General features: G+C 46.8%; 1 protein-coding gene across 1 annotated transcript; it reads right to left on the reverse strand.

Moving 5' to 3' along the window:
- Positions 1 to 10,675: 10,675 nt before the first annotated feature.
- LOC127305420 (cytosolic sulfotransferase 15) lies at positions 10,676 to 12,124 on the reverse strand. The gene has a single exon (XM_051335839.2). It carries the CDS (start codon positions 11,758 to 11,760, stop codon positions 10,807 to 10,809), a length of 954 nt encoding a protein of 317 aa, XP_051191799.1. The 5' UTR covers positions 11,761 to 12,124; the 3' UTR covers positions 10,676 to 10,806.
- Between the last annotated feature and the right edge of the window lie 449 nt (positions 12,125 to 12,573).

A 12,573-nucleotide genomic window follows, 5' to 3' on the forward strand; every position in this document is an offset into this window, starting at 1 on the left:
CCTCTGCACAATATGCCATGAATTCCTTGGATGTGAAGTTGCTACCATTGTCCGTGACGATGCTATTAGGCACTCCAAACCTGAAGACGATGCTTTTCACGAATTTGACAACAGACGCTCCGTCTGGTGAATTTATCGGTTTTGCTTCTATCCACTTTGTGAATTTATCGACAGCGACGAGCATATACTCGTATCCTCCTGGCGATGCCTTGTGTAGTTTTCCCACCATGTCGAGGCCCCATTGAGCAAAGGGCCAGGACAATGGTATTGGCATCAGTTCTGCTGCCGGACAGTGAGGCTTTGCGGCAAATCTCTGGCACGCATCGCAAGTTCGTACTATTTCGCGTCCTCGATTGCTGTTAACCAGTAAAACCCTGCTCGAAAAACTTTGGCTGCGATAGATCGACTGCTTGCGTGGTGACCACAGATCCCTTCATGCACATCTTTCAAGATCATCCTTCCTTCCTCAGGTGTGACGCACCTTTGTAAAACTCCCGAAATACTTCGCTTTTACAGCTCCCCTTTTACCACAGTAAAGGCTTTGGATCGCCTGATAACTCGCCTTGCTTCAACTGGATCATTGGGTATTTCTTTTCTCAGGATATATGATATGTATACCTGCATCCATGGAATTTGCACCATCATTACTAAGTCATGTTCCTTTTCTTCTTCTTCCTCTGGTGCTTCTTTGGTAGCCCCCGAGAGTTTCTTGTCCTTCTCCTTCTTTTTTGGTTTTGTCGATTTCGTAGATCTCTCTGCTATCTCTTCCCAGAATACGCCTGGAGGAATTGCGAGGCACTGCGACCCGATGTTTGCTAGAACGTCGGCTTCATCATTGCTCAGCCTGCTGATATGATTTACTTCGCATCCATCAAATAACTTCTTGAGCTCATTGTACACTTCCTTCTATGCTACCATACTGTCATTGACTGCATCGCATTGATTCATGGCTTGTTGAGCCACCAACTGCGAGTCGCCAAAGATTTTTAATCGGGTTGCACCACAAGCTTTCGCCATCTTCATCCCAATAAGAGCTTCATATTCTGCTTCATTGTTAGATGCGTTTGGGAACATCATCCGTAGGACATAATTCAGTTTGTCGCCTTCTGGTGATATGAGTATCACGCCTGCTCCAGCTCCCTCTGACCTCTTGGACCCGTCGAAGTTCATAGTCCAAGTTCTCGATAAATCCGGTGGTCCTGTATTTTGTAACTCCATCCACTCTGCGATGAAGTCTGGTAGAATCTGCGACTTTATTGCTTTTCTTTTTTCGTACGTGATGTCCCGAGGGGAAAGCTCTATTCCCCAAAGGGAGACACGACCCGTAGCTTCTGGATTGTTTAGTATATTGGACAAGGGCGCCTCATTGACCACTATTATCGGGTGTGCCGAAAAATAGTGCCGCAATTTTCTTGCGGTTGTAAACACTCCATATGCAAGCTTTTGGTACTGAGGATACCTCTGTTTTGAAGGCGACAAGACTTCACTGATGAAATATACCGGCCTCTGCACTCCATGAAGTTTTCCTTCTTCTTCTCTTTCGACAACAAGAGCCGTGCTGACCACTTGGGGTGTAGCCGCAATATATAGCAAGAGGGGTTCCTTCTCTTTGGGCGCCACCAAGATTGGTGGTGTCGAGATTATGCGCTTAAGATCCTCGAAGGCTCTATCTGCCTCTTCATTCCACTGGAACTTCTCTCCATGTTTGATTAAGGCGTAAAACGGTAACGCCTTTTCCCCCAACCTGCCGACGAATCTGCTTAAAGCTGCGACTCGCCCGGTTAGCTGTTGTATTTCTTTCAACTTTGTTGGCTTTCTCATCGTTATGATGGCCTGGATTTTTTTGGGATTTGCTTCAATCCCTCTTGCTGAAACTAAGAACCCGAGAAGTTCTCCCGCAGGGACGCCGAAAGAGCACTTTGTCGGGTTCAGTTTGAGGCAGAACTTGTCTAAGTTGTTGAAGGTTTCCTTCAAATCTTCGATCAACGTTGACCCCTTCTTTGATGTTATGACGACATCGTCAATGTACACTTGTACGTTTTTTCCAATCTGTGTTGCTAGGCACTTCTGCATCATCCGCTGATATGTTGCTCCCGCTTTTTTTAAACCAAAAGGCATTGTTCTGTAGCAGAACACGCCATAAGGTGTTATGAACGCTGTCTTGACTTCATCTTATTCTTTTAATCTGATCTGGTTATAACCAGAATATGCGTCCAAGAAGGAAAGACGTTCGCAACCTGCCATGGAGTCGATAATTTGATCGATCCTTGGGAGGGGAAAGTGATCCTTTGGACAATGTTTGTTGAGACATGTAAAGTCGACACACATGCGAAGGACTTTAGTGTTTTTCTTTGGGACCAATACTGGGTTTGCGACCCATGTGGCCTCTGTATGCAGCTCCTTGATGAAACTAGCTTCTCTCAATCTATCGATCTCTGATAGCATAGCTTTGCGGTTTGGCTCCGAAAAACGCCGCAAAGGTTGTTTGATTGGTCTTGCTAGTGGATCCAAGTTTAGGTGGTGCTCGGCAAGTTCCCTGGGTACTCCTGGCATGTCAGTTGGACACCATGCGAAGATTTTCCAGTGCTCACGGAGGAACTCGGCGAGCGTGCTTTCCTATGCGAGGTCCATATTTGTCGCGATAGACGTCGTCTTCTTCGGATCTGTCGGGTGAATCTGCACTTCCTTGGAATCCTTTGCAGTGTTAAAAATTGATTCCTTATTAGGCCTCCCTACATCTGGCAGTACATCGTAATCGGTCGTAAGCCTTGACTCCATGTATTCTGCTTGCATCCCGAAAGTTTCTGACAGTCGATGAAAATCCTTGTCACATTTATCGGCTAGCGCAAAACTTCCTTTGACTGTAATTGGTCCCTTAGGTCCAGGTGACCTCCACAATAAGTATGTATAATGTGGTACTGCCATAAACCTGGCATATGTTGGGCGCCCCAACAAAGCGTGGTACTGCGATGGGAAATCTACGACTTCAAACTCCAGCCTCTCTATCCTGTAATTTTCTCGGGTCCCAAACTGAACGTCGAGATTGATCTTTCCGAATGGATAACTTGGCTTCTCCGGCGCAATTCCATGGAAACGCGTATCGGTTGGTTTTAGATTTGCTAGAGATATGTTCATCTTCCTTAGTGTATCTGCATACATAAGGTTTAAGCTGCTGCCTCCATCTATGAATACTCGCGATACATCGAATCCCGCGATTACTGCTGGCAAGATAAGTGCTGACTGCCCTAGTCGAGGGACTTGCTGCGGATGATCCGCTATTGTGAAGCCAATGTCTTTCCCTGACCAATTGAGGTACTCAACTGTTGGTGGAGGCATCTTCTCTGCCATGAACACCTGTCGCGAGATTACTTTCTGAGCTCTATTGGATGGTCTGCCTTTCTGAATCATCGAGACCGCTCCATTGGAGTTGGGATCAATGTAAGGTGGTGGCGCTGGTGCTGCCGCTATTCTGAGCTGATGTCGATTTTCGTCCGTAATTGCGGGAGGAGGTGGCAAGTGAATCTCACTCCTGGGCCCTTGCGGGTTTTTATTTGTCGCTTGGGTATTGGCGTGCCCTGCCCACCTTAACATTGCCTGAAAATTTCGACAATCCTTTTGCAGGTGTCCTGACTGTCTCTTTCCATTGCTGTCGAGATAAAAGTGCATCTGGCATGGCCCGTTCATCATCTCCTCAGGGGACGCAAAAGGTCTCTGGAATCTAGGCCCATTATTTGGCCTATTATTTCGGGAGTCATCTCTATTGTCGCCTCGCTGCTCGTTGCTCCTTTGATAATCATCTCTATTGTTTCCTCCAGCGCTTGCTCGAAATCCAGCCGAGATTTGGCCAGGTGCATCGTAACTTGAAAATTGTCGGGAAAATCGTCGTCTATTTTGAAAATTTCGACTGCGGTCCTCCTCTGGTGACCTGTGTCGTTTATTATGCACAGCATCCTCGCCATCTGCCCATCTGTTTGCTATTTCCATTAATGCTGATACTGTCCTTGGGTTGGTTCTTCCCAAGTCCTCCACAAAATCTCCTCATCGAACTCCTGCCACAAACGCATCTATCGCTCTCTCGTCAGATATGTTTTCTGCCGAGTTTTTGATGATGTTCCACCTTTGGATGTACTTCCTCATTGATTCATCATGCTTTTGTCGACATGATCTCAATTCCTCAAGTGTCGCAGGTTTTTTGCAGGTTGATCGGAAATTCTTGACAAACACATCCTCAAAACTGTCCCAGCTGTCGATGGAACCTGTGGGAAGTTTCTTTATCCATGATCTTGCGGCTCCGCTTAGGTGTATTTGAATGCTCTGCATGGCTGTTGTTCTGGTTCCACCTATCAACTTTACCGTCTCGAGGTAATCTACTAGCCAATTCTCGGGATCTTGCAGCCCGTCAAATTTCTTGAAACTATCGGGCAACTTGAATCCTGATGGGACTTCGAGTTTTTCGGACCCGTCGCGTAAAACACGGGAGTCCACACATATCTTCTTCAGCAAGTTCTGGTGATTGCCGATGTTCTCTTCTATCTTGTCGCGCTCTATCTACCCTGGCCTGAGTCGCCGTATCTCTGACTCCACTTGCTCTTGTTGGATCTTGCACTACTGCGGTAGGTCTCGGGCTATTTTGTCTTGCAGCTCCTTCGGGAGGTGTGGCTGCGAACGCTGCTCCCATGGCTCCACATCCTGCCATGGCCATGTTGTACAACGCCTCTCTTGGATCTCCGGGAGGTGGCCTAGACGCTAAGATGAAAGCTTGCGTTGTCATGTATCCTGCTTCCGGTCTTTTTGGAATGATATTCCCCCTCGTGTCGATTGACATAAAAGACATATCGAGGTTTTGAATTAAAGTCTCTCTTTCAGCTTCAGGTATATTTTGCAGCCGAGATCTTGCTCTCCTTCGAGCTTCCCTGTGACTATCTCCCGAAGTTCCTGATTGTCGACTCAACTCCACTCTTCGCCTGCTTGATGCGGAAGCTGCCTCCCTTCTTCTGTTCAGAGCAGCTGTCTGTTTTTCCAATTCCCTTCCTGCTCGAGCGAGCCTATACTGGTATGCTTGCAATTCTTCCGTCGTAGCGGTGGTGGCCATTGGTTCTGAACCATCCATAGCTTTTGCGGCTCTATCCCATGCTGCTTGTGAAAGTTGAACTCTAACACGTGGTGTAGGCCCGACGTATTTATTGCCTAAACCTCGCCTTAGGTCAGAGGGATCGACATATGGATTTCCCAAATCGTCGAAAGCCTCCGATGTTTCCTCCTGATCACGACTTGCTTCTCAAATGGCGTAAATTTGATGATATTTTGGATTCTGCACCTTGCTGGTTTTGGTGACACCATCTTAGAGATTGGTGAAGACCTTTCCAACAGTGATGGATTTGTCGATGAAGTCGAAGCTGTCGATGCTACTCGAGTCATCGCTTATATCTGAGTCCGCAGATGATTCGAAAGACATGTCGCTGAAGATCTTGGCGAGTTTTCACTTGCCCTGGTGCTGATGAAGCGTGGCGATGAAATCTCCTCGTGGCCTGACTCGACGGATGATGCTGAGCTTGAAAAATTAGGATCGACCGCCGATAATCCCGGCGAGATCGGAACTTAGAGACGGTACGCTCCTTCTTTCTCGACGCGGAAGTGGAACTTTCCGAACGTCATCTCCATGGGCTCCTCCAGATACGCATATGCATCCAAACGAGAGGGCGGGTGAGGAACAAAATCAACGAGACCAGTTTCGATCTGTTTACCTCTGTGCATGATGTTGCTTGCTATCGACGAAGTCGACGATCTTGAACGTGCCATCGAGATCAGCTCCTTGTCGCCTCTAGATCCCACAGACGGCGCCAATTGACAAGGTATTAACTTGTCAATGCCTACAAGTAGTAGACTAGGGTTTCGTTGGATGTAGAGGGCAAGTAGATCTCGAAGGTTTCAGCCGAAAAGTACTCGACGATGTAAAAGCTAGGGTTTGAGAAACAATGATTCGATCCTCTCTTTGTCCCTCGACTCCCCCTTATATAGGAGGCGGAGCCGAGGGATTCGTGATACACAAGTTTACAGAGTCCGGGAGGGTTTCTGACCCGTCCCGCAAGATTACAAATCTATGTTTCCTAATACAACTCTAACTTTCCTTAACACTATCTTGGGCTTCCGAACTTTATATTCTTCGATACGTGGGCCTCCAGTAAACCCCGGGTACCTTCTTCGGCAGGCCTATTGGGGATGCCTATGTAAACTGATGAGATGCTCCAGAACTTCGATCTGACCATGTATGCTCATGGTGGCCCTCCTCCTCGGACTGCTCGTGCTCCTACTCCTTCTGATGATGATGGTGATGAGGATGACGGTGGTGCGGCTACGCGCAATGATGGCGAGAGCTCCTACTCCGTCGGGCATGAATTCCATTTGATGGGTGCGATAGCATCTCTCCTCTTTTCTTCGCCTGTTTGGTGTTCCGATGCCAAAGGGGGAGAAGAGAGTAGAGTCTAGGACCACGGGGTTCCTTGATTGTCACAAGCCATGGGAGTTGCTTTATTTGGATCTTATATTGCTTGTGCTTATTTGCTTTGATTTTTTTTCAAGAACCATTTGCTACTTTGAATAATTTGTGTATGGACGTGTATGGACAACTATGTATGCTTAATCACTCTATTAGGATAATCATGCTTTATGCTTATATATCTTGATATACTTGTCCATACCATGCTTGTTTCCTAAAGATATTGGGGGAGCTTCTCATATTCCACAAATGGTGCACTTTGCATTCAAACGCAAATTCTCCAAGTACAGACATTATGGGGGAGCTGTCGTAATATCTTATATGGAATCAATGTTTAGAGCTTATCATAATATCTATATGTGACTCTAGCTCGGTTTGTCATCGTATACCAAAAAGTGGGAGATTGTAAGGGTATTTTAGCCTTATCCATTATTTTGGTAACAATGACACCGTGCTAGAGTATTTGACCTAATACGTTTACAAGGATTATCTCAGGTATTAGGCAAAGAGGCATAAATGGTGTATCAGAGGAACAAGAAGGCTAAAGGAGACCCCCCACTTCAACAACAATCGAAAAGGGGTCTACAGCAGAGATCCGGTCTGTCACCCGGTCAGCCGGCCTCCAGACCGGCGAGTCCGGCGCACGGTCCGGTCGACCGGGCGCCAACCGGGCGCCAACCGGCCCCCCAAACCAGCGCCTAAGTGGTCCGGTCTTCGGCCCGGTCTGCCGGCCTCCTGACCGGCGGGTCCGGCGTGCGGTCCAGTCAACCGGGCGCCAACCGGAGGAGCTTCCTGGACATCGAAAGAGTGTCCCCGGTCTACCATCCGGTCACAACTGGCAGGTCCGGTCACTGGTCCGGTCTGACCGGCCTCTGCACCGGACAATCCGGTCAGGGGTCCGGTTGACCGGGTTTGTCGAGAGAAAAGATGAGGTGGCAAGTGACCAACGGCCATATTTCGAAGAACACTATAAATAGGCCTTCTCCTACCTCTGAACAGTGAGGCACTACACTACAAGCTGTTCTTGAGCTCTCTCTCTCATACTCCATTGCTAGAAACACCAAAAGCCTCGGATCTCTCTCCTCCTCCACCCAAACTCAAATCCCTCCGGGGAAACGTTAGAGGAGGACCCGATCTACTGTTCTACCAAGCCAAATCTCATTCCCCCTTGTATTCATCGAGAAGCTTGCTTCCTAGGGTTGCTTGGAAACCCTAGGTGGGCAAGAGTGGTCCGGAAGCATCCGGGCTGTGGATTCGCTCCGGGCAAGATTGTGAAGGTTTGGAGGCTACCTCAAAGTCTACCACAAGTGAGTGAGCTATTCCTTCGTGGGATAGGCTCCGGAGAATAGGGTGAGCCTTCGTGGCGTGGGGAATCCTTCGTGGGACCTCCACCCCTCCAAGCGTGACGTACCTTCTTGCAAAGGAAGGGAACACGGGAATACATCCTCGCCTCCGCGTGCTATCAGTTATCTCTAACCGAACTCCTTACTTGTGATTTAACTGCCTGTGAGAGCCTTCGTGCTCGAGTTAGTTGTATCCTCATATAGGTTGTTTCACCTAGTTTGCATTAGGCTCATCTTTATATTCCGCAAAGCCTAATATTTCAAAGAAAGAATTAAAATCTGTAGAAACCTATTCACCCCCCACCTCTAGGTTTACCATCTCTATACTTTCACACTACTACCCAAAAAAAGAGAATTCGGTCCAACTACAACAATACAAACCTATTTGTTTACTAAATGTGTGTTTCAAGATATTCACTAAGGTTGGTACGAATCGCATCTCGGGGATTGCTCCAAGAGTTATAAAGCCAACCCAGTCTGCTTTCATGCCAGGTAGAAATATTTTGGAAGGGGCAGTCATACTCCATGAAACAATTCATGAGTTACATACTAAGAAAATGGATGGGGTGTTATTTAAAATCGACTTCGAGAAAGCATATGATAAGGTGAAATGGCCATTTCTACAACAAACCTTGCGAATGAATGGCTTTGCTCCAGAATGGGGTAGATTAGTGCAACAATTTGTGCAAGGAGGTAGTGTTAGGGTGAAGGTGAATGAGGATATTGGTCATTATTTTCAGACAAAAAAAGGGCTACGGCAAGGGGACCCTTTGTCTCCCATGTTGTTTAATATTGTAATGGATATGCTTGCCATCTTAATTGAACGTGCAAAAGAGGATGGTCAAGTTGGAGGGTTAATCCCACATTTAGTTGATGGAGGACTCTCTATATTACAGTACGCTGATGATACTATCCTTTTTTTGGAACATGACCTCAGCAACGCGGTTAATATGAAATTAATTTTATGCCTCTTTGAAGAGTTATCATGGGCTTAAGATTAACTTTCATAAGAGTGAGATTTTTTATTTTGGAAAGGCAAAGGAGGAAGAAGACCAGTATAAGCAGATCTTTAGATGTGATGCTGGACAACTCCCCTTTAGATACTTGGGTATTTCAATCCATTACAAAAAAAAACTAAGGAATTCAAATTGGTATCCGGTAGAAACACGTTTCGAGAGTAAACTAGAATGTTGGAAAGGAATGTTACTATCCTATGGTGATAGGCTAGTCCTTATTAATTCAGTATTAACTAGCTTACCAATATTTATGTTGTCTTTCCTGCAAATACCTGTTGGGGTAAGGAAATGTTTGGACTTCTACAGATCTAGGTTCTTTTGGCAGTCCGATGAAAACAAAAGAAAGTACCGGCTTACTAAATGGAACATTGTTTGTCGACACAAAGACCAGGGGGCATAGGTATTGAGGTTCTCGAAATTAAAAACAGATGCTTATTGAGTAAGTGGCTCTTTAAACTTCTTAATGAAGACGGGGTGTGGCAAGAGTTGCTACATAATAAATACCTAAGACAGAAGACGTTATCGGAGGTCCAAGCTAGGCCTACTGACTCCCCTTTCTGGAAAGGATTGATGGGAGTTAAACACGAATTTTTTTTCTAAGGGTTTTTTCAAAGTGGGTAATGGGATGACTACCCGCTTTTGGGAAGATACCTGGTTAGAAAATACCTCCCTGGCTCATCAATATCCATCGTTGAATAATATTGTACACCATAAGAATGTAACTGGTGCATAAGTTTTAGACCAAACACCGCTAAATATTACATTCCGAAGGATGTTGAGTGGTAACAAATGGACTTCGTGGTTGCAATTATGTAGGAAACTTATGATTGTAAATTTGACTGAAGAGGATGATCGTTTTGTTTGATATTTGACATCTAATGGTTTGTTTACAGTGAATTCGATGTATAAAGATCTTATGTGTGATCACCCCCCTTTTTTGAGAAAATATCTCTGAAGGTTAAAATTCCGCTGAAGATTAAGATTTTCATGTGATTTTTAAGTAATAAAGTACTGTTAACTAAGGATAATCTAGCTAAACGATATTGGAATGGGTATACGAAATGTGTTTTCTGTGGGGAACAGGAGACCATTTAGCGCCTTTTCATTGAATGTTCCTTAGCAAAACTCTTATGGCATACAGTCAATTTCACTTATGATTTTCCACCTCCAACTAATATTACTAATATGTTTGGTAATTGGTTAAATGAAGTAGATAGACAATCTAAGGCTTTTATTCGGATTGGGGTTTATGTTTATGTTGGTCTATTTGGAGGTAAAAAATGATATTATTTTAACAAAAAAGTTTCTTTTCATTTCTTACAGGTTATCCATATGATCTCCCACTGGGTCCAGCTTTGGGGCCTACTCTCGCCGGAGGGGCAGCGGGGTGCTATGGTTTCTGGCTGCACACGGCTCCTGATCGTCGCTCAGGATATCTTGTGCCAGGCTGGTTGGCGTCATACTAGAAGACTATGTTGATGTGTAGTCATAGTATGGGTTGTTTTCGATAGTTGATTTTTGTATCAATCCTCGGTGCTGCGTGAGTTGTAAACGATATAGTACTGAACCTTTTTTTCTAATAAAATACCGTATGCATCATCATGATGCAGAAGCCGGGGTATACCCCCATTTCGAAAAGAAAAAAATGTGCCCTGGTCCTGCCTCGATTGTGCCTTCAATTAGTGATGCCATTATAAGTGCTTTGCACCGAATGAATGGCGATAAAAGAGTGCTCTGGTGACATGATGTACAACAACCTCCACAAACTCGATTGCTTTTTTGTTGCTTTTCTGTTTTCTCTGATAAAGGGCAATATACTGTAATCAAACAAAGCACACGACCAAATTTATTGCAGAGTTCAACATCTTTGGTGAAAACACTGATGGCCATCATCAGACGCTGCAACTACACTACGCACTCACAGTAGCTGGCACGCAAATTAAGCCGTATCTCAGAACTCTAGCCCAGACCCCTTGAACTTGTCCTCCACGAGGTGATCCATTGCTTCTGCCATGTCCTTGCTCATGTGGTTCACCCAGTCACCAACCTTCCCTTTCCTGAAGAGCGACGCGGCCTCGAGGAGAATCTTGCCTCCTGCACGCTCAACGCCGGCACCTGTTTTGTTAACGTCCAGGTTGCGAAGAGAATCGAAGCTGCAGAACCTCACAATCTGCTCGGCGACTCCGCTCTCCTCCTCCTCCTCGGTGAACGGGACTCCGAGAAAGGTGGCGAGCTTCCTTACGACCATGAGCGGGTCAGACACGATCTCTTCGTACCTGAGAAACATCACCTCGTGCGGCCTCGCCAGGCTCTCCTTCCAATACTCCAGGTAGTGATCCCAGAAAGGGCCGAAGGGGGAGATCCCTTGGCAGAACATGCGAAACGCATCGTCGAGGCTGATCGGAGCCCCTGTGCCAATCTTGTTCTCGAAGTGCCACCTGGACACGAACGCGTCCTTTGGCTCCCGGCAGAGGTAGACGACTCTGCAGCCGACGGTGTAGACGGTGGGCGGGAGAAGGGAGAGCGGCAGGTGCGTCGAGAGCAGCCTCGGCGACGGCAGGGCCTCGAGGTTGTCGAGGTCTCCGCCCATGACGCCGATGAAAGGCACGACGCGCTGCGGGTTGCTGGTGAGCAGAGGGGTGTTGTCGAAGGTGAAGCGGGAGCGGGTGGAGACGGTGAAGGCGAGGGACTTGAGCCAGGTGGTGCCGCTCTTGGGGTGCGTGGCGAGGATGATGTCGTCGCGGCGGGGCTTGAACCTGTCCCTGACGAGCATGAACTTGCTTACCGTGTGAGATCTGAGCCAGTAGCTGTTGTAGAGGGTGAGTGGCGTGGACCATCCATCCCATGTCGGAAGATCTTGGCCAGGTTGGTCGATCTCTTTGACCACGGATTGATCTTGTGCCATGCTGCTAGCTAGCTAGCTGTGAGGAGAAAGTGTTTCTGCTGGATCGACCTATGTGGTTGTTCTTGTTCAGGGATTTGGGGGTCTCTTATATAATAGGGTATAGAGGTATGGCACCTGCCTGAGCGTAGAGAGTGATCCGATGGCTGGCAGAGCCACGCGCCGCTTGCTCTCGACGGCAGCGCAGGCACACCTCATCGACCCCGCCTCGTGGTCTCCGCCATGCATGTCCTCCCGCTAGCCAAGGCGGCCAGGCGTGGCCTTGCTCATCTGCACCTGCAAGCGTATTCATTCTGCTGGGTGACTGAGGGTGCCTTTGCTAGGTCGCTGGCCGTTGAAGACACGAAAATAGGCTGATCAGCTGCTTGCTGGGGCTCATTTGCTGGACCTCAATCCGCATGCAACACGAGTATCCAGTATTAAAGCAGCTCCAGGCCAGGTCCGAGACCTACTGCTGAGCGACCATTCCTCTAGAGCCTTACTCGTTGTTACGCGAGGGTTGCACGCACAGCCGCGTCCCCAAAGTGTTTCTAAACGGCGTCAGATTTATTGTTTGGAAGACGTGTTTTGTTCGCGTCATGTTTGAGGACATCGCTTTCCAGTCGCGTTCTCAAAACAAAATTTTAGATTTTTTTAATTTAAGCGAAAACAATTAAATTCATTCAAACTTGCTATATATTAAATAGATTTAAACGAAATTCGATAAAATTTAAACTAAACCCTAATCTAACAGTACTTGCGGTGGCCAGAGTCGTCGTAGTACTAGTGGAAGTTGTACATATCGTTGACAACGATATCCTGTTTGCCGCGCTTGTC

This window comes from Lolium perenne, chromosome 6 (assembly GCF_019359855.2).
Source record: "Lolium perenne isolate Kyuss_39 chromosome 6, Kyuss_2.0, whole genome shotgun sequence".
NCBI classification, from domain to species: domain Eukaryota; kingdom Viridiplantae; phylum Streptophyta; class Magnoliopsida; order Poales; family Poaceae; genus Lolium; species Lolium perenne.

What these genes read in the sequence shown, in the direction of transcription:
- LOC127305420 (XM_051335839.2), bottom strand. Translation starts at nt 11,760, where the DNA reads ATGGCACAAGATCAATCCGTGGTCAAAGAGATCGACCAACCTGGCCAA.